The sequence below is a fragment of the Pollachius pollachius genome (genome assembly GCF_949987615.1).
Source record: "Pollachius pollachius genome assembly, chromosome: 10".
In the NCBI taxonomy this organism is placed as follows: domain Eukaryota; kingdom Metazoa; phylum Chordata; class Actinopteri; order Gadiformes; family Gadidae; genus Pollachius; species Pollachius pollachius.
This window is the reverse complement of record NC_136943.1, coordinates 8,699,504-8,720,094: the sequence shown is the minus strand read 5'-3', so window position 1 is coordinate 8,720,094 and position 20,591 is coordinate 8,699,504. Positions and strand designations below refer to the sequence as shown.

At 44.8% G+C, this 20,591-nt stretch overlaps 1 protein-coding gene across 2 annotated transcripts; it reads right to left on the bottom strand.

The window, feature by feature from the left end:
* Nucleotides 1-325: 325 nt before the first annotated feature.
* On the bottom strand, nucleotides 326-20,488 carry ocrl (OCRL inositol polyphosphate-5-phosphatase). Of its 2 annotated transcripts, XM_079745002.1 has the most exons (24): nucleotides 20,206-20,488; nucleotides 19,477-19,556; nucleotides 17,910-18,001; nucleotides 17,516-17,554; nucleotides 16,996-17,109; nucleotides 15,811-16,023; nucleotides 15,143-15,443; nucleotides 14,557-14,718; nucleotides 14,124-14,225; nucleotides 13,758-13,872; nucleotides 13,281-13,397; nucleotides 12,941-13,122; nucleotides 12,455-12,566; nucleotides 12,088-12,197; nucleotides 11,583-11,718; nucleotides 10,570-10,680; nucleotides 10,105-10,270; nucleotides 9,519-9,754; nucleotides 8,718-8,741; nucleotides 7,318-7,437; nucleotides 5,212-5,296; nucleotides 4,828-4,955; nucleotides 4,122-4,233; nucleotides 326-2,496 (listed from the first exon to the last, which is right to left on the bottom strand). In XM_079745002.1, exons 1-24 carry the CDS (start codon nucleotides 20,251-20,253, stop codon nucleotides 2,372-2,374), a joined length of 3,030 nt encoding a protein of 1,009 aa, XP_079601128.1. In that variant the 5' UTR covers nucleotides 20,254-20,488; the 3' UTR covers nucleotides 326-2,371. The 2 variants fall into 2 exon arrangements, with proteins under 2 accessions (XP_079601128.1, XP_079601129.1); XM_079745003.1 differs by lacking the exon at nucleotides 8,718-8,741.
* Nucleotides 20,489-20,591: the final 103 nt, after the last annotated feature.

Below are 20,591 nucleotides of genomic sequence, written 5' to 3'. Positions count from 1 at the left end.
TCGAAGTGGCGTTGTGGCACGGAGGTGAGGGATATCTCGGGGTCGCATCGGCCGGCCTAACTATAGGCTCGACATCAAGCGTCAAGGATTTCGCATCGACCCGAAACAGACGGTCATTGTGGTGTTGTTGTCCATCGTTGGCATCCAACGCAAAATGGATGCATTCTGATGTCAACATGACCTGTGCGTTTTCTAAATAAGGAGAAAACCTCATGATCACAACATGAGCCGTTTCATATCAAATGCCTATGCAATAACCCCTCAGCCGAAATAGCAATGATTTAGGGAAGTGTTGAAAAACAAAATACATTATGCACACAAAAAGTAATTTATCCATCGTTTTATTTCTGTTAAATAAATTAGAAGTACCAAAAAACATCTGAAAACAAGTTGAAAAGGTGTGCAAGATTAACGTAGCCTTTGTACTGTAACTTTACAGCACATTGACAAAACCCATGAAGAGTAGAGGACACCACATAGAACAGCTGTCATACCTAGAGTGAATCTTACCAGCAACGACGGAGGAAACAAGGCTAGCTATCTGAAATAATCCAATGTCATTTATATTTATATATATATATATGCAACTTAGTTAATCATCATTAAAATCATTAGACTCCCAGTCTCCATTTGGCAAACCTAGCCTAAAATGATGGGTTAAATTTAATATTTTGTACTGGATTCAGTGCAACAGAGGAACCAAACACAGAGATGTTGAAGAAATGAGGCTTAAGAACGTTAATACACATCTGGTAAAACAGGCTTAAAACGTGCGTCCTTAGTTGCCGTGATTGTCTGCAGAGTGAGATATGGAAAGGTTTTCACATTGTTTTGAACACATCAGATATTCTGCTCATGTAGTGTGTGACAGGAACGCCTCTTTCAAAACCAAACATTGGGAGGTGCAATTAGTGTGGGCCAATTTGACCACAATTTTGACATTTTAAAGAAAATAGTCATCTTAAGCTGTTTAGGGGTAGCAACAGTCATAATGGACTGCATATGTGCTATATTATACATGTATGTATCGTTTCGGTTGTACTTGCACTCATAAAATAGAGAGCCACTTAGAGGGACAAATGGCTGTTAAACATCCAGAATTGCACCTGACGTTGACACACGAGTGGACAAGCTTTGGTACCGCAAATGATCTCATCGACATTTGTGCGTCATACAAGGCCTGAACAAAAAAAAAAAACAAGAAAAACGGTACACTGACACACAAAGACAACACCCAAGTACCACACATACCATATGACATTAAACTCCACCAGCGCGAGCGCAAACAGCTGACTGACTCCACTTCCCAGGAGTCACAGCCAGGGACAGGATCACGACTATACAACACACACAACAGTTACATAGAGGAACAACGCGGTGAGCCATAACTCCATATTGTTAGTGTACTGTACTGGCTTGACTTGCAAGCAACCTGTGATATTCATTGTAAGGCAGACACTTGAAATGGACATAGAATAATATAAAACATTCACAACTTATAGACAGATATAAACCAGAAGATAAAAAATAAAACTTGGATATAAAAATGCACACATCCATCTGATGACGTCCAAATTCTGTTGAAATTAGTGAGCGGAATTCTTAATTTAGGCTATGAATGAATGAATGAATGATGTTTGATACTGCAAAAAAATAATAAATAACTTATACAGTGGATATGCACAGTTGGGATTCGAACACACGTCCGTGTATCGCCAGAAAACTATGACTCACTGGATGCGCTCCATTGTCCCGTTTGACCATGATGCCTGGTAAGAGCTTTGTCATCTCAAGTTCATCAATTTTACCATATTCACAAGACACGGCTCCACTCCAGGCAGGACTTCCCAAAACCGGAACGACAACGTCCAGCGAAATAAAGAAGAGAGTGCCGGAGATCCTAGATGGCCATTTTCCAAACATCGACAAGTTTTGTGTTCTTCTTAGTGTAATGGAGCCCGCATCCGCAAAGTATCACGCAGTAAACATCACTCCTTACATTCATACAGTTCGTCCAACAGAGATGGGGGAGGGTGGGGGCAGGGTTTGGCATGAGCACCTACAATAAACAATGCAAGTGTAGAAGAAGAAGAAGAAGAAGAAGAAGAAACATTATCCCAGACTCCTCTAGGCAGGAATCCTTTAGGTCAGCGAAAAGGGCATAAGTTATCGGTCCCGACCTTTCCGAACCTTCTTCTGCCGAACACCGCTGCCAAACTCCGAGATGAATACGAGGCAGAAAGAAAGGATGTCGGGGGCCGGGATTCAAGCACAATGAGGTGAGGGATCAAACACATCATTGATCACGGTGGTGTTGTTTATGCTCTGTACTGTGGACTCCCGTCCCACTCTAGACTCCTGAGAGGTGAGGCTACTCCTCATCCCCACCCATGAGGAAGCCCAGGATGAAGTCGATGCCCCTCTGCCGCTCCTGGGGGGTCTGCCTTCCCACCATGTTGGGCGGGGGTCGTATGAGAAGGCTTGCGAAGAGGTTAGCTGAGGATGAAGCAACAGGAAACAGAGGGAATGTTTAAATTTTGATTTTTTTTCTTGTCATATTTGTGGAAATTCTCCTTAATCCCGACAGCAATCATTAAATCAAGTGCTCTGAAGAAATAAAAAATTCTAATCAAATCTGATTTGTGTGGCTGTAACCGGCCTGTAATAAGTAGGGTTGGAACGGTATAAAAATTTAACCTCACGGTTATTGTGACCAAAATTATCTCCGTTTTCGGTACTATCGCAGTATTTTTAAATACCGAAAACATGCCGATACTTCAGACTTAGTCCTTATGGAAGGTAGGGATGGGCAACGATAGTCGAATAGTCACGTAGAATATTGAATAATGAATGTGACTATCGTTATTTATTACACGGCTCTTCTCAATGCTGTTGAACGCTCCGTTCACTTGGCTGGGCCTTCACAACTTCAGGTGGTGAATAATTTTATGATAATTCACTGTTGCTAAGCATATACTGACCGCTGTCAAGGAAAGTTGATTTATTTTTTTTTTCTATCGTATCACTCCGCAAGTAGTCCGGTAACTTATCAACCCTAGCGTCCTCGGTTGCTTAGCGACTTCAACATCTTTGGCAGACTATTTCTCTGCTGATCAACACTACGAATGCTGGTAACAAATAAATTGTAAAAAGACACCCGGTGTGAAGTTATTTTTTTGACGTGTTTAGTTCGGCTTCATGCAGGCTTTGTTCAGTAAAATAAATTAATAAATAGCGATCTGTTTTCGGCACATGCAGGCCTATCTGCCTAAGCCCACGTTGAAATATTTTTGATGTTGAATGTTGATGGCGCAGTTGGAGAAATAAACAGATTGATTTCATACAAATTATAAAAGCCTCTCCCTGGGTCATTGTGTGTGCGTGTTTCCGAGCTGCGTGCGTGGGGGGTTCTTGGTTGACTGATTTTCAAATATTATTCGAATACTCAGAAATGCACATCCCTAATAGAAGGCTGATGAATGTCTTGAGCGCTGTCCTCTTCTTCTTCCGCCATGACTCCAACTTCAAGAAACTTAAAAACATTAAGGTGGGCTACACAGTGCGCCTGCACGGCAAATTCAGGAGACTCGGATGAAGCGCTGGGAAGGATTTAAGCACACGGTTTCTACTCTGCGGGTGAGGTTATCCACCGAGATAATAATTTTATTTGAAATGAAAACGGTAATTGTTATTGACAACATTTTTATCGGGGTTTACCATTACACCGGTAACCGTTACATCCCTAGTAATAAACCTTTCCAATCCTTTAATTCGGCCCATATGAAATTATTGATTGGCCTACCCGTCTGTCTGTCTGTCTGGCTTTGAGTGCACTCTGTCGTGCACTTATTACAAATTGCCTACCGTAGCTTGAGTATTAGGCAGGAAGCGATTACACAAGTGACCTGTTTGACATCCTACGAGTCATAAAACAAGAAACCCGCGGACGTGTGTAAATATGCACATGCAATGATGCACGTCACTAGTACACATTGTGTATGCATGCAAAAAAACAAAACAAGGTGTATGCATTTCCAGAGAGGCCTAGTTAAAGGTCATATCCTCCAAACATCCTTTTAGACAGGACGGTTAAAGCACACCTCTTGACGACTGAGACGTACCTATAAGGCTGGCCGTCAGGTTGTTGGAGTGGGAATGCTTCAGCAGCTCCCTGAGGAACGCCATCAGGTAGCGGAATACATTGCGGTGAGCCCGGGACAGCTGGGACACGAGCTGCCCATCAAAGAGGAAGGAGACACAAGCATTAAAGTATTCTGATTTGTTTTTCAGTTTTAATATGTAGTGGGTGGCCTATTGCTAGTTTTTTTTTATTAGGACTGTATATTACTATTCTTTATTTAGTTCAACATGACGCTTTGTCAATAAAAAAACATCCAATGCTTTCATGAGACAATCCTCCCCTTGCATTACATAATCCTCTGTCGGATGATGCCAATTCTGACACTGTAACACTTTGGAGGAAGGCATGAGGCTTGAATTATAATAGGAATATGACACAATGCATAACATAAGCAGCAGTAGACAAGTAGGCGTTAAGTGATGAGGGAGGGAGTGAGGAAGAGAGGGGGGGAGGAAGGGAGGGAGGGAGGCCGGGTACCTGTTTGCAGAGGGGAGAGAGGGAGGCAGGCCAGGTACCTGTTTGCAGGGAGGGAGGGAGGGAGGGAGGGAGGGTAGATGTTTGCAGAGAGGGAGGGAGGCCGGGTACCTGTTTGCAGACGGGAGAGCGGGAGGGAAGGGGGGAGGGAGGTAGGCAGGCCGGGTACCTGTTTGCAGAGAGGGAAGGAGGGAGGGAGGGAGGCCGGGTACCTGTTTGCAGAGTCGGCTGTCATGGGAGCCCTCCAGGCAGCGCTGGTACAGCTCGTAGCACACCACGGGCTCCGGAAGGGCCTCCAGGAAGATCAGCAGCGCCTCCGCCACCGAATGGTTACAGCCGGCTGCACGCGCAGTCAAGGACAACACATGTGTGCGTGTGTGCGTGCTTATCAAGAAAGTACAGTAATTAACCATGCATGTACTTAGCATTAAACATAATTCCTCATGTTGTAGTAACACCAGTAGCATTATTGATAATAGAGTCAATGGTATGAAGTTGCGTAGAAATAATGCAGAGCAAGCCATACGGCACATTGGCACATCTGTGTAGGTGGAGCGTTTTAAGGCCACGCGTCTTGTAAAGGGGGGCAAGGATACGAATGGCGTCGGGAATGCTGGTGTCCAGACAGTCGATGATGTTCTGCAGCTCTTCCTGTAGACCGGGGGTCTGAAAGAGGTCCTCCTGAACAATGCACAGAGAAGGAGAATGAGTCTGAGTATTTGAGGAAGGTATGGGTACTTTTTAACATCTCAAAAGTGAATGCGTCAGTAGCCGACCTGAAATACGGTATTACTGAAGCAAATCAAAAGCCAAATATAACCGCAAGAACACACTAATGGAAGATATATAAATATAACATATAATTGTCATATTTAAGGAAAGATGTTCCACTTATAAACCTGAACTGCAGCCTCATTCACGTGGTCAAAATGTCTATTGATAAGCACACAACATCCAGAAAACTCCAAGCACACATTTCTCAAGTGAATTAAGGGCTTTCTTCAAAGCATAAACCTGAAAAATCTTTGAAATTCTGGGGAAATTAAACATTTGTAGTCAAGAACACTAACGAGATATAAATATGACTGAGTTAATTAAGGAAAAATGGTTAACAAAGAAGTTCCCCTTAATACCATACTGTGTCTTGGCAGTCCAATACTTGGAAACTAATGAGCCGGAATGTTGATTGCCTGATGAATTTCAGGTGCTGTTCAATGTTGTGTTTCAGAAATAAGTGGCAATGACAGAATGTCATGTTCAGCTTGTTCATAATGCTGTAATCAGGATTCAAACTCTCAACCTAAGGATCACCAGTACACAGCATTAATCTGTTGAGCCACTGACATTCCTGAACTGCATGAAGTCTCATTCACATGGTGAAAATGTCAATTGATAAGCACACAACATCAAGAAAACTCCAAGCACACATTTCACAAGAGAATTAAGGTGACTGTGGACTTTTGGCTTTTCTGAAATTGTGGGAAAAGGAAACATTTTTAGAGCAGAAGACCAGGGTGAAAAAGATGCATCTGATTTTAGAGATTAATATGATGAAAGAATTTTGAGTCCAGGTCAATCTAGTAAGGAGAAATAAGGCTAGTTCATTTTTTTTTTAATAGCGCCACCTTTTGGTGCAGTACCACAATTTGGGTTCATTAGTAGTGGGGGGTATTGTTATCCACCTAATAGTCATGTTTTTTTTATACAATAACAAAATGGTCATATAAGAAAAATGGGCAAACTGCTCCAACTTTATTGGCCAATTTTTCTCAAATGGAACTAAGTAAAACAAATTCTGTTCGATGATTTTATTTTTACAATAGCGCCACCTTTGGGTGCAGTACAACAAATTTGGGTTTATGGGTAGAGGGGGTTATTGGTTTTCGACTTACGCAGTTTGACTTTTACATAATTTGAGGGGGTAAAAAAACATTAGAGAAACAATAGGGGCCAAGCAGCTTCGCTGCTCGGACCCCTAATTATCAAAATAAGCCAAATTTGGTGGTCCCCCTGAAGTATCCTGGTCAACCACTAGGTGGCAGTGGCCTGTAGGTCGGGAACCTTGGATTGTGACATAGGGTAGTGGCTGGGGTAGTAGCTATAGGATCTGTACACTGTACACCCTTTGGTCCGCAGTGCCATGGAGACCTTTTGGTGGCCCAACAATCTGTTGTTTCCTTGTAACAACAGGGAACACCAGATGCGACACAGCAAACAAAACAACATACTCGAGCAACGCGCAAAATTCAGACCATGACTATGCCTCTGAAAGGATCTTCTCAGTGCTGACACAGGCCCCATTCAACCCATCCTCTTTTCTTATCTAGGAAATAGTTCCACAGAGTCGTCATCTTAGGACAAACACAGGTGTCACTCACAGCTTTAACTGTGGGACTGCTCTATGCAGAGCAATGTCAGTAGACTTATCTTCACTAGTTGTGTACTACCTGTGCTCTGGGACATACAAGTAGCAGACCCATAATTAGCCTTATGAGCACCAGTTGTGATAAGTCTACTTTGACGGCTCTGTGAAAAGGGGTCTCGGAGGGCATATTTGGTATAAGCCGAGCCGTTCATGACCTGAAGACAGAACAAAAATAATGTAATGTAATGAGTAAATGTGTAAAGTGTTCAGTGTCCAGCCATGTAGCATCCAGTACCCCTTCCTTTGCATGAGAGCGTGTGGTCTGGTCCAGTGTTACCTGTTGACAGGACTGGGTGAAGAGGCGGTTGACCAGCAGCCACACCTCCTTCGGGATCTTCAGAGGCTTCTCCTCGTTCCCGGCTCCCTCCACCAGCAGGAAGTTCACCTTGCTCTGCTCCTGCGGGGACACGACACAGCAAGCCTTAGATAGGACACTCATGGGGAGGCAGAGACACTGACCACAACCACATGGGAAACAGCATACATGTGCCTCAAGTTTTGGGGAGCATGGATCCTAACTTTTTTTTTTTTCGCTTTGTGGTACATAAACCTTGTTGTTCTACCGTTTTGCACTATTCAGAATTATTTTGCACTATTTAGAATTTACTGTAAATATTATTTATTTTATCTTTCTTTACTTATTGCAACGTGGGTCAGACAAAGGCAACTTAGATTTCTCTATTTGTCTTGCATATATTTTGGAATTGACAATAAAGCTGACTTTGACTAAATAAATTATACAAATATAAATATAGATTCAAACTGAAGAGATTGATTTGAGTTGAAGAAACAGTATGGATCATTCTATGAAACGGTGACTTCCTGGGGAAAATTTGATCCATGAGAATGAGTTTCTGAAATGCTTTAAATGCTCCTAAAAAAAGCCTTGAACACTTGAGAGCTACTTGGGAACTAAAGAGAGAATTAATGGCAGTAGGGCCGCAGTTTTCCACAGAGGAAGCTGGAGGAAACTGGATTGGACAGTGGCATCCTGCACAAACAGTAGATAATATAATAGCTTGAATGAAAGAAAAAGTGCTGTTCTGCTCGAGATGGCATACATGTTGGGAAATGACTAAATGTGCATGTCTGGCAAAAGACAAGCAAGATTAGCAGTGGATTCATGATGAACGTTCAAGCTTCGCTGAACCTGTTCTAGGGATAATGAGCCTTTATCATGTGTGTAAGGAGGGCCCTTCAGAGAGAGAAGCCTGCTGTGAAATGAAAGTTGCTGCATGTGTGTGTGCATTTTTGATTTTAAGTGGACAGGTTGTACAATGTGGTAAAAGGACCAGATTTGATTGGATGGGACACTGATTCGTACTTTGCTCGCTGTGGTACTTTTGCTCTAGCTTTCTTTTGTACACCACACATACACACATTTGATATGGTGGTGTATGCATAAGACTAACACCAATTTTAACCAGGTGGATGCAATAAATATGCACTCATTCACACAAGCTAAACGAGCAACATGTCGAATTGACGTTGAAAGCGGTTTTGAAACTGCATCTGTAAAAAATCCAAATACTAAAATATCCTTAACAAGAATATAAAAATTCTGCATTCAAATTTGAAATAAGCCCAAAAAGTTCAAAATCAGTGGCTCATCTAAAGGAAATCCATGAGTCTATCAAGCGACGGCTGTCTCAGTCCTGCTGACCAGCGTTAGGTTACCTTCTCAGTGAAGGTGTCTTCTCCCTGACCCCGCACACCGTCAGGGAAGAGGTGGGAAAGAAGGGCGGAGGCGACGGAAAATGGAATGAAGAGGATAGAGAAACAAAAGCACCGGAGGTAAGATAGCACAAAAACAAACAGAATAGAAAATCAGAAAGTAATCGATATTCAAGGAGAGCAGCATGCAAATTTGAATATAAATTATATCCGCAAATACACCCATCCAGCCGGATGAACGATCGGTGGAAATGGTCGGCCCACAGAAGTATAGCCCCAAGCAAAGTCATAGAAAACCAAACAAGTAAAACAGACAACAGAAACCGTAGAGACTGGATCTGTTCGTTCACAGAGGAAACTAGCTGCGAGACTTCTCCCTGCTGCTAAATGTTCCTATACACACACACGTGCTACTACTTCCTCATTCCTCTTGCCATTCTCAGCATGTAAAGAATGCAACTTCCATGTTTATTTCCACTCACGCTTTCTAAATATAGACCCAGCGGGAGCGATGTCGCCACGCAGGAGGGTGACGGCGCCGCTGCTCGGGTATCAGCTAGGAACCCGGGTACAGGCTCGCCAAGAGGAGCCATCCGATCGCACGGGAAGCAACCAGAGCTCGCCATCACACCCGCTATTTAGACATCCGACCGACCCCCCCCCCCCCCCCATCCCGCTTCATTCGCTGTAGAAGCAACAGTGCTTTTATGTGGTCGAGAGCATTTTGTCAAAACCGCTTAACGTTACACGGACGTCATAACGCTGAGACGCCGGCCCCTCTCTCTCGCTCTCCGGCGCCCTCACCAGGTCGATGAGCTGGGTGACGGGGATCTCCCGGATGGGCTTCTTCATGCGGCAGAGGGATTCCAGCGAGGTGCCGAAGCAGCTGGGCAGGTAGTTCCCCGAGATGGTGATGAAGAAGTCCTTGCCGCGGTCCAGGTGGAGCACCAGGATGTCGTCGATGGAGTCCCCGCCGGAGTTGAGCAGCGTGACCGAGTCCTTGCTGACGTACACCTCCAGGTAGATCTCCAGGTTCTCACCTGGGGAGCGTAGGGGGCAGTTGTGGGACGGTTGCTTTGAAGAGGGAATGTGGTGGCGATAACGCAAAGCGCCGGGAAACGGCCGCTCTTCTTTATTGAGTTCTTATCGCGTGCAGAACATTAGGATTTAAAATCAGTGGGTAAGACAAGAGGCTGGAGAGAAAATATAAAATCCTCAAGCAATAGAACTGACAGATGTGAATGTTAACCCGTTATTTACACTGTTATACCTCACATACGCCTACAAAACGCAGCATAGCATGCGAGCAGGAGGAGGCCAAAGTGAAGGCTATGTGAAGGGAACAACGGGAGCTGACGGGAGGGTAAGATGACCAGCCGAGCAGACTCACTGGGCTCCAGGAAGCCGTCGCTGGGCTCGGCCCGCAGCCAGTTCTTGCAGTACTGCGTGTCGTTGAGTTTGGGGATGAAGGCGAAGTGACAGGGGACCTGGCCGTCGTTGGTGATCACGAAGCGCTCCCTCTGGAGCCGACGGAACTTCACGTTCTCAAACTTAAACTAATGAGATGAGAGATAGAGGATGGGGAAGAGCGGAAACAGGAGGAAGAGGAAGAGAGGAACCGAGAGGATGAGGAAGAGAGGAGACAAGAGGACGAGGAAGAGAGGAAGGAAGAGGAAGAGGGGTAACAGGAGGATGGGGAAGAGAGAGAGACCTTGTTAGGAGACCACCCATGTGTAACTCATTCCCTGAGAGGGATTAAACACAGACAGCTGTTCACAGAGATAAGACTGAAGAGTGACTCATGTCAAAACATATTTGTTGAGGATATGAGATCCGTGTTCTGTGTTCTTCTTACGTCGGTCATGGAGAGAGACAGAGATGGGAGGAAGTCGTTCTCCATTCTGTCCATCTTGCGAACGATCTCCTCAAAGACTTTCTTGTGGCGCGGCACATTCACCACCTTCACCTGTCAGACACAAGTCACACACAGGTCAGACGGAGACATGTTGTTGATGGTTAGAGCCAGTGTGACACAGGCTTCTTATTTACCAACCTAAACAATATCAATCCAAATGTAAATGTATTTAAGGTGGTATGTAAAGTTAACTATTGGCTGCCTCGCCAAATGAAGAAGTTAGATCTTGATGTAGTCCTCTTCTTTACTCCTGGCTGGCTCACCAAATGAAGTAGTTGGATTATTCAAATCCATAGAGCCAAGACGCAATGTTCAACCCTTTATTTGCGGGCCACCGCAGGGTACCCAAACAACAGGTCATCCGAACACAACGAAAAGGGCAGGGCTATCGGATACCTTCCAATCATTAGTTGTTTTCTCAATTATTCAAACAAAAGGTTCTAACCCTGTTCCTGATTGGGCTTCCGGTATACAAAAGAGGCTAATCACAAAAAGCCGACACCCTTTCTTGGTTTAACAACTGGCGGGTTGTGATACCTGGGTAAGATTCGCACCAATTTTATGTTAATCCCAGTAGCTCTATGAATCAATACCTTTAAGAACAATAGGGGGTTAGAGACAGGTCTGGCAGGGAGGAGGATGAGAACGGGATGAAGACTAAACATATTTACAGTTTGATCAAATAACATCGGGGGTCAGCGACAAGGGTCTGGCAGGGAGGGGAGTGAGGGCAGGTGGCAAAGGTGTCATCATAATAACCTTATGATAAGCCAATAGTGGTGGTCAGAGACAGGGCTGTGGCAGGGAGTGGGGCGAAACCAGATCACCTGTTTAGCGATTCATTTTAAACGGATTTGGACACAAGCAAATCTGCTGAACAGCTTTGTGTAAATGGTCCATTTTGGACCGAGAGAAGGCCGGAGAGGATGATTCGGTTGCCGACGCTGCCTTACCCCTATGCTGAAGAGCGCGCTGACGGGTTTGTGGTCGCTGGTCTTCAGCTTCATGTGGCTGCGGTAGTGGAGCTGCTTGACTCCATTCCCCCTCCATAGGATGCGGTCACACCAGGCAGGCACCCGGCACTTCCCACTGCAGGGACACAGCAAGGGACCCCGCTCAGGACCTTTACACATGCAACCGCTGAGACAGGGTCATCTGCTGCAGTTTACCACACTCATCCTCACCCTGGTGAATTGTTACTCTTCTGATCATGGTTCGTGTTCTCTGTCTCTGTTCTATACATTATTGGGGCTAAGGTGCTAGGATATCCTGTGTGTGTCTGTTGGTGGCTTTTCGTCTACCCCAGGCCAAGATTTCATAAAACACTCAATGCTGCTTGATACTCAACGTTCTTCAATGCCCCCGGCCCCACTTTGAAAGTGCTTTGCTCTTTCATGGAACTAGACAAATAACGGAGTCGATGCAAGCATCTCGTAGCCGAGAGGATGATCTTCTTACCTGGAGTCCCATTGATCCGTTTTGGCATCATACTTGTAGGTGGGGACGAAGTTAATCTCTCCCTCCATGAATTCTTTGAAGGCATGGTTGTTCTGCCTCTGGAAGTTGAGCTGTACCGGGACAGCGTTTCAACAGGGCGTCAGTGAGTGCAACAGCAGAGAGGGAAACTTCTTCATATTAGTCAAAACAATCAAAATAAAATATAACAAGAAAGGGGAAGGAACCTGAGGAACCCTGGACCCCCTCTGCTTTGTTTTCATGTTTACACGATAAGTAGTATTGCCGTCACATTGTGTGAGCGTGCGTGTGTTTTACTGACAACCCTCCCCGGCAACGAGCATCGAGAGACTCAGGGGTCAAGAGTCACCTGATCATGTTTCTGGAGCATCTTCAGCTCGTTGCGAAGGATGAGCTGTTTGACTTCCGCGGCGTCGTTCAGAGTAAGCCGGTAGTTCAAGTCCCCGAGCCAGATGACCACACTGCGAAAGAGACACACACAGCCTTTCTTACAACGCTCTTTCAGGACTGTCTCTCCCTGTAATATCCCCACAATTGGACAGACAATAATAAAAATGTCTGTCGTATATCAGCATAAGAAAATAAATTAAATCAATTTATATCGATTTTTTTATTTTTTCCCAGATGTGCACAAAAAGTATAAAACGACACATTTGAAGGCAAGTAAAAAGGCCTTTCTGAGCTTTGTCTTGATTTAGAATTCTCCTGCTTTCCCGCCTTGGTTTAGTTAATAACAAGCATAATTCGCATAATTACATAAAACAAGCGATAAAACGGAAAGCACAAAAACTTATCCATTCATCAAAATGAGCCCAGGTTAAGGGTCCAGACTCACTCGTGCTTGACGATGCTGAACGGCGGGTAATCCAGCAGGTGAAAGGTCATGCGGGCACAGATGTCCTTGTAGTCCTGGTTGCGACGCTCAATGTCCTCCACGTGTGCGGCGAGGTGGGAGTTGACAAAGCAGAAGCTGGTGTTGTGGAACACAAACCTCACCGCAACACCTCCTTTGTTCCCCTGAGAGAGAGAGGGACAGGGACATTCAGTCGGTGGCTTGCCATCCCCTGCGGTTACATTGGCAACAAAGCAGCATTGCGGAGAACCCTTCCACATTTTACAACATTTTCATTCCAGTACTGCGACATAGTCTCGAATGGGGTAGAAGAGGACTCCACCATTTTGCCCATGATGCCTGTCCCGACATGCTCGGCCGCTACGTCCTTAATTTGATTCTTGTGCTGCTTGTTGACGAAGACTACCAGCATCATCCCCACGAGCCGCACGATCCGGACCTGGATGCACACAGAAACAGGGATAAGTTCTGTACTACTGGCCACGGCCCTCATGCTAAACAGGAGAAAACATCATCCAGCCAATCTACCAGAACCTGAGCAACCAAAGTTCTGTAGTCATTTGGAACTCTTTTTTTTTTTTACAGATTTTCTATTCAGCTATACACATTAAAGACTCTGATCGACTTTATTTTAATAAACAATTTTTTTTAATATTCTCCACTTTATGATCTTTTTAATATAGAAAATTAACAAAAATCAAGTGGATTCATCAACTGATCACATGTTTAAACAGAAGCCCGACTATTGTAGATCACCGTTCCACGCCGCTCCGGTGGTCAACTCTGCCCCCCGACTCACCCTTTCATACTTGGCGTCGGGATGAAGGTTCCTCTCCACAGCGTCTGCCCAGAGGTGCTCCTTGGACGAGTCCAAGTAGAAGAAAGCCTCAGTGCTCAGATCAAGCTCCTGGAAACTAAAGCACACAAAAAACAGCAAACAACAGTGTCAGCCCTGTGCAGGGAGCGGGCTGTAGTATGTTAAACCTGCTGTTACTATATAAGTAAGGTCTGCTTTCATTCAAGCGAAAACATTACAACGCTGAAAACAATGACTAACAAGTTGGGACAAAGTCTGTGTTTTAAGCATGCAAAGGTAACTTTTAATTAAAAAAAAAAAAACAGCAATAAAATAATATTGGTTCTTAGCTAAAGCCGTGTGACTGACCCGAGGGCGTAGACATCTGGGGGTTCTGGATCACAGCAGAGCCAGTTCTCTAGGCTGCTGTCCGGTGACTGGCCGTTCACATTCCACGTACCGGTGAAGAACCTTGGGGGAAAAGGGCCCACCAGTTAGGATCCAGGATGAACGTGGTCATGAAGGAAAACATTCACAGTGTGAATCAGGACCATTATCAATGTAGACATTGGACAATGGCTGCCCCTACCAAAGCAGGTAGGGGTCAGGGCATCTCGCTCAGGGATGACTACAGGTAGACTGCAGCCATCAGGGTTCAAACCCAGAACCTTTTGGGTCAAACAACATAATTACTATGCTATCCTTTAATAAATCAAACTACTTTAATTAAACTAGTGCAATTCATTTCTTCGTGATTGCAGAAGGGCATAGACAAACACATTGACCCTCTCGTTTTTCTCACCTGTAGTTCTTGATGTCCACGTACTCCTTCTCCCTCTTGCTCAGGCAGTGTTTGATGAGGTACTCTCTCTGGCCCGCCTGGCTGGAGAACATGGCCTGTCGAATGGTGTTGTTGCTGGTGGGGCTGTTGCTCCACGACGGGGACCTTTCCAGACGCTCAAATCTGTGGAATAGGAGAAAGCCACAATGCATTTTCCACAACCCATTCAAAACTAAACCTCAAACCCCCAAAAAGCCCAGATTATGAATAAAGAAATGCATCACTGCAGACTCTCTTCTTTACAAAAAAATATTACAAACCAATGACAAAGGGAGATAGAAATAAACAAATTGATCAAAGAACTGGCATTTGTCAAAACTTGTGTGGTGACATTTAAAGACGACAAACCGCCACTACCATTTGTAAGCGCCCTTCACTAATACCGTCGTCTCCCCCTCCTCCATCACCACATACAAGTCGACAAAGGTCAGCGAGGGAGGAGGCCTTTCTATTCCATGTTAACGAAACGCCAGGAAATCAAAAACAATGGTGTTGCTGGTGACCAGAACCGTCCGTTTGTCTCGACACAGCCCGGGTCCACACTCACTCTGGCTTGGCGGGCGTGATGAAGGTGTTGCTGTTGCCCTGCACGGAGGAAGCCCTGTCCTTGGGCAGCGGAGCGGGGGGCGGGGCTGGCAGAGGGGTGGAGGGCGCCACGGAGGCCTTCCGGGGTGGGAGCGGGGGGACGGGGGGAGGCTGTCGGGAGGCGACCAGGCGGTTCTGTTGGTTCTTCTTGTCCTCTACCTTGAGCGAGTGGTTGTGGTTCTGCTCCACCTTGAGGGCGCGGTTGAAGGTGTCCTCAAAGCCAAAGTCCAACGCCAGGGACTGAGCGACGTCCCCTCGGTCGGCTAAGGGAGGGAGCAGTCACACGCAGGCTAATGATTACTCATTGTAATCCTTTACAGGGCAAGTGTGTTTCTACAGCACCCTTCGGCCACAAGGCCACTCTGTGTTTTACGACACAAGAAATCACACTTAAAACGAGTAAAGAGACAATCATTTGAGGTGAATTTAAAAAAGGAGTGATGTAGAATACTAGTGCAGAAACAAATGTGGGCAAAACTAAATATAAAAAAAAAAGGTAACTGCAAGATAAAAGTTTGAGCCCGCCTTTGTGAGATTCTGAACGAAAATAATTATTTTCCGCAACCAGAGTATATCCTGTTCTGTCACTCCACAAAATGCAATTTCAATCTTAATCAATGCATGTTATACCATGTCCAGCCTGATTGGCTAAAGTGCTGTGGTTGATGATGCAGGGCGCGGGGCCACTGGGAGCACCGGTGGGTATCGTGGGAGGGTTTGCCCCAGGAAGAGTTGAGGTAGCGGGTCTGTTTGCTCTCTGCGGTGGGATGGGAGCGGGACCCTTGGTGGGTGGAGGAGTGTGTGGCTCCATTGCTGTGGATGTCCTTGAGGCTTTGGAGTCAACTAAGAGGAATGTGATAGAAGGAAAAAGAAATGAATGCAAAACAGGACATTAGTACAATGATGACAGACAATGGTGTGTGTGTGTGTGTGTGTGTGTGTGTGTGTGTGTGTGTGTGTGTGTGTGTGTGTGTGTGTGTGTGTGTGTGTGTGTGTGTGTGTGTGTGTGTGTGTGTGTGTGTGTGTGTGTGTGTGTGTGTGTATAAACGCTACAGTAACACTTTCCACCACGCTTCACGTTTTCTTAATGCCCATGCAGAGATAGATAACGGCTGGGCTAGAATAACAATGTTTTTGCAGCAGGAACACCCGCCCCAAGGGATAGCCAAAAAGTAGCTCCCTGCTTAGTACAAACAGAAGCCCAACACAGCTGTGTCTCCAAACGCATGGTTTACTCAGTACTATGCGTCTTTAAATCATTAACCAGCGAGTCAAGGCACTTGGCAGCACTTGCGTTGCAGCCAGACAAACAGGTTTCGATGATGTCCAAAGGGTTGTTTCATAGTTGGTTACAGGTATATCTCCAAGAAAGTCTATAAGCTGCACCATGCGGCACAAGGGTCCATCTCGGGTTACAGCTCTGGGACATGGTTTCATTGTCTGATGGTTATCTTGCTGATCTAACTACCTAATTTCCTCTGCAGTTTCACTTTTGAATCATGGCTCTCAATAAGGAAATACAATAAAATAAATAAATTCAGTGCAGAACCACCGAGGTGCTTCTCGACGCGGCTGAGATAAGATATTTTCTTAATGACGAGCATTGGCGTGGCCGTCTCCGTTACAGCCCGCTTTCCCCGCAGAGATGGCCAGACAAAATCTGTCTCGGCAGTGTGGTTGAGCGACAAGGACATATAGGAAATCAGTGGTTCGGTGTAATCCACCCCTTCCCGGCGGATAAATATTAGATGAACCGGCTGAATAATAAATGCCGGCAGTGTGACGGAGCGTGGTGCTGGTGGCAGGGGGCCTTACCGTGTTCCTTTGCGCTCTTCACCTGGGTAAAGAAAGTGCGAGTGCGCTCATCGTTCTGGAGCTCCAGCAGCAGCTCTGGGGCCCTGTCCCCTCGCACACGTAACCTACGGTACCCTTGGTGAGCGACAGGCGGAAACACACACACACACACACACACACACAATGAGTTCCGGTGGTTGTCAGCTGAAGACTGAGCAAGTACTTTGCGCATGTCCACCCCCCCCAAATACAAATTAACATGATTAAAAGGAAGACATGTTCAGCATGCTTCCCCATTGCCCTTTTACTTTACTACTCAATAAGGTGGTTGCCTATTTGTTTAGAAGGCAGTTGTGGCAGACCCGGGCTGTATAATAGTTTGGTACTCTGATACTATGAAGCTGATAAGACATTGGTTTCATGTGTAGACTATACCAGCACCATAGCCCCATTTGCCATCCTACAAAAGGTAGCCTACATTACATTCAGTTTTAACTACCTCAGGTCTCCATTTTAAAACAGATATCAATGAGGAACTTACTATCTTTGGGAAAGTCAATGAGAAGAGCCTCTTCAGCCTCTGGAATTACACAGGGGGAGAGAAAGTGAGAGGGAGGGAGAGCGAGAGAGAAATAAGATGAAAGCGAGGTAGGCAGTGCAAAGGTCTGTGGTGGGAGTGCACTAAGGCTAGAACTCAACCCAATAGGCTCCAGACGTTTAATGTTGACGTTTGAATGTTGCCTGAAGGCAACATCTTCCCTTTGCTTACTACGGCACTAGCCCCGCAGCCAATAGTATCACAGTGAGGCATGCATGTGCACAACAAAACATCTTGCAAATAAAATGCATTTCGTAATAATAAAGATTTAGAATCGGCTAACATGTCAACTTATTACACATTTAAAATGATTACGAGAGGAAATGTGCCTACTTACCCTGAACTATTTGGAAGTTAGCATTGATGGGTATAGATAACTGAGGAACAGGACACGACACGACCGCGTCAGGGGAGGCCAAAACACCCAGTCTACATGAGAACAGATTGTTACCCAACTATCCATGCATCTCATACTGTAAATGTTAACTACATTAGATTAAATATCAGCCTCAGTGTTATTAAAGTGAATGGTTTCATGAACACAAAGATAAGAGAGCAGATACAGCATGCAATTATATTAGAAGCACATGCTGATGTTTGATGCCACCTCGAAATAATGATGTGTGAAAAGATAAACTACAACAAATGGGACTAAGTACAACTACATGTATATAAAATCATGTTCTGTTAATTAGTAATAGAGAAACGTACATGTGGGGATATTAAGGGAACCTAACAATGAGCCACTTTAAACCTAAATTAATGTTGGTTAATGAGGGGCCGGATCATCATTAACAAGATCTAACAATGGCTGTGCTGCTGGGCAGCCGCCAGAAGCAAATTATGTAGCCCAACCGGACCACAGATCCTTCCGTTATACTTCAGTCAGCATGAGCTCTGCTGAGTGGTGGAAATATGACTCAACCTTGCTCGACCAAATTAACACGGACATACACTTCCACAGAACTGGTAGTAACAATTGTGTTCGCTGATGGTGCACATTACTGAAAACTAGGGTTGTTTATAATATATTTTTAAAATAATAGTAGGTAATAATTGTTTTATTGATATAGCATTCTCATCAGGACACACACGGCACTTTGGGTGCATGTGGGGGACACTGAACAAGAAAACACTTAAGTAACATATATATCCATAATCTAAATGTGAAATCTTCTATGTTGCCCATGCTTCCGCTGTTATTTTACTGTGACAGGGGAGAAGATTCAAATGCTTGGATTTAACACAATAAGCCAAGCACAAAGCCTGTCTGCTCATGTGAGTCTTATTACACTCTCAGACCATGTAGTGGAGTTTGGGATAGCCTCGCTGGAGTGCTATATTGCACTGAGGCTTCTTAGTATCACAGGCCACAGCATGCAACATAGTTTTAACAAAACATGCATTGTGTGTGTTTAACCACGAAGTCCTGCTTAAGACACTGCATTGCCACATGAGCGAAACACTGTGACCAGGAAACTCTGACACAAGTGCGCATCAAAAACTCAGCTAGATTAGAAAGTGCCCGTCAGTATAAAGTTATGCAATCATATTGTTTGAATATCGGGCTGACAGGATACCCTTTGATACAGGATGACTACGTCAGTATTCACATAAATACCTCTTGATAAATTAGAAATTATTTCTGTCATTGTGTAGGGCATTTGTTATAAGCACCCGAGATTATTCTGGTCAGACACAAATACTAAAAAGAGAACCCTATGCAATGTACAAGGATATATTTAACATCACAACAGGTAGTTCACGGTATATCCAGACCAAAATTGTGTCATGATGCCGAAGACAATCTGGCTAAACAGTTGTGAACTCTGAAGCTTGGACTTGTTAATAACAACTATTTTATTGATCTACTCTGAAGAGTCACTGCTGCAACTGATACTTACATAAAGTCTCCAGAGCGCTCAATCAGCGAAAGTAGCCTAGGTTCCTTCAGGCCAGACCTCAGCTCCTGACCTCTTACGGTGTGAGCATCTCCATCAAGGAACCATCATCACAGATATGAGACCGATGTTTGTACAGCTTTACGAGTAGATTACTCTTTAAAGTGACTGACCAGATACTGTCTGTCACCATCCCTGAACACATAATTGGCCTTACACGTAAGTTTAAAGTTGGTGGCTATGTCGGTGAATGAAACAGACGATGATGTTAAATATATAAAAGGCATTCAAATGGTACCTGTATATCAATCAAATGAAATCGTTAGCACAATGAAAAGTAAGAGGTTAATAGCACATGCATCGCCATGGAGAGAACCTTGCTATTCCTCGAATTCAAGCAGGCTTCCAGCATTACTAAATCGCTTATTAAATAATATCTGACCACCATAATAACGTGCAAGCTAAAGGAGGAACTTCTGCATGCAAAAACATCGCCTTTCCCCTTACACGTTAAACTAAATCAACGAAGCAATTCGTACCCTATTCATTGGGAAATTGTTATTCAAACAATGGTAATCGATCACACATCATACATGGATTCACTGCATACAACACTGATTGGTTTGCAATGGAAGAAATGTTTCGGTCAAGCTAAGAGCTAACGTTAGCCATCAAGCTAAAGCAGAAACACACAGTCCGAGAGCTCACGCGAGTCAAACCAGAAAAGGATATTGCCAAGCATGTCTCGTCGGACAATCCAAATGTTGACGACGAATCCATTCTTACCGATTTGAGCTTAATTGTAGGTAACCATTAGCGATTCGGCTGATGTTTGCTACTGACGTTAGAAAGTTAAATCCCCACCCCTCTGCCAGGCGGCCTTCCGGGGGTGACAGTTGTTAAAGGTATGCTTGCTGATGATTAACTTGACTGAGAGGATGATCCTGAGTTCTAACGTTATCCCGGTCTACCGCAGAGCAATTTCCGGTCTTCCAGTCTTCCTATGAGCGGTGTACGCCAGTTATCATAAACTTTCCAAGGAGCGAGAACGATAAGAACATGGCAAGAAGAAACCAGACAATGATTAGACTAACCCCCTCTCCCTCGCTTCTCGCCGC

Bases quoted from the DNA above. Each gene is read 5' to 3' on its own strand.
- ocrl (XM_079745002.1), bottom strand. From the start codon at position 20,253: ATGGATTCGTCGTCAACATTTGGATTGTCCGACGAGACATGCTTGGCA. The intron at 17,555-17,909 runs GTAAGTAGGCAC...GTGTAATTCCAG, and splicing joins TAACTTCCAAATAGTTCAGG to AGGCTGAAGAGGCTCTTCTC. The intron at 4,956-5,211 runs GTATCCTTGCCC...CTGCGCGTGCAG, and splicing joins CAGCATTCCCGACGCCATTC to CCGGCTGTAACCATTCGGTG.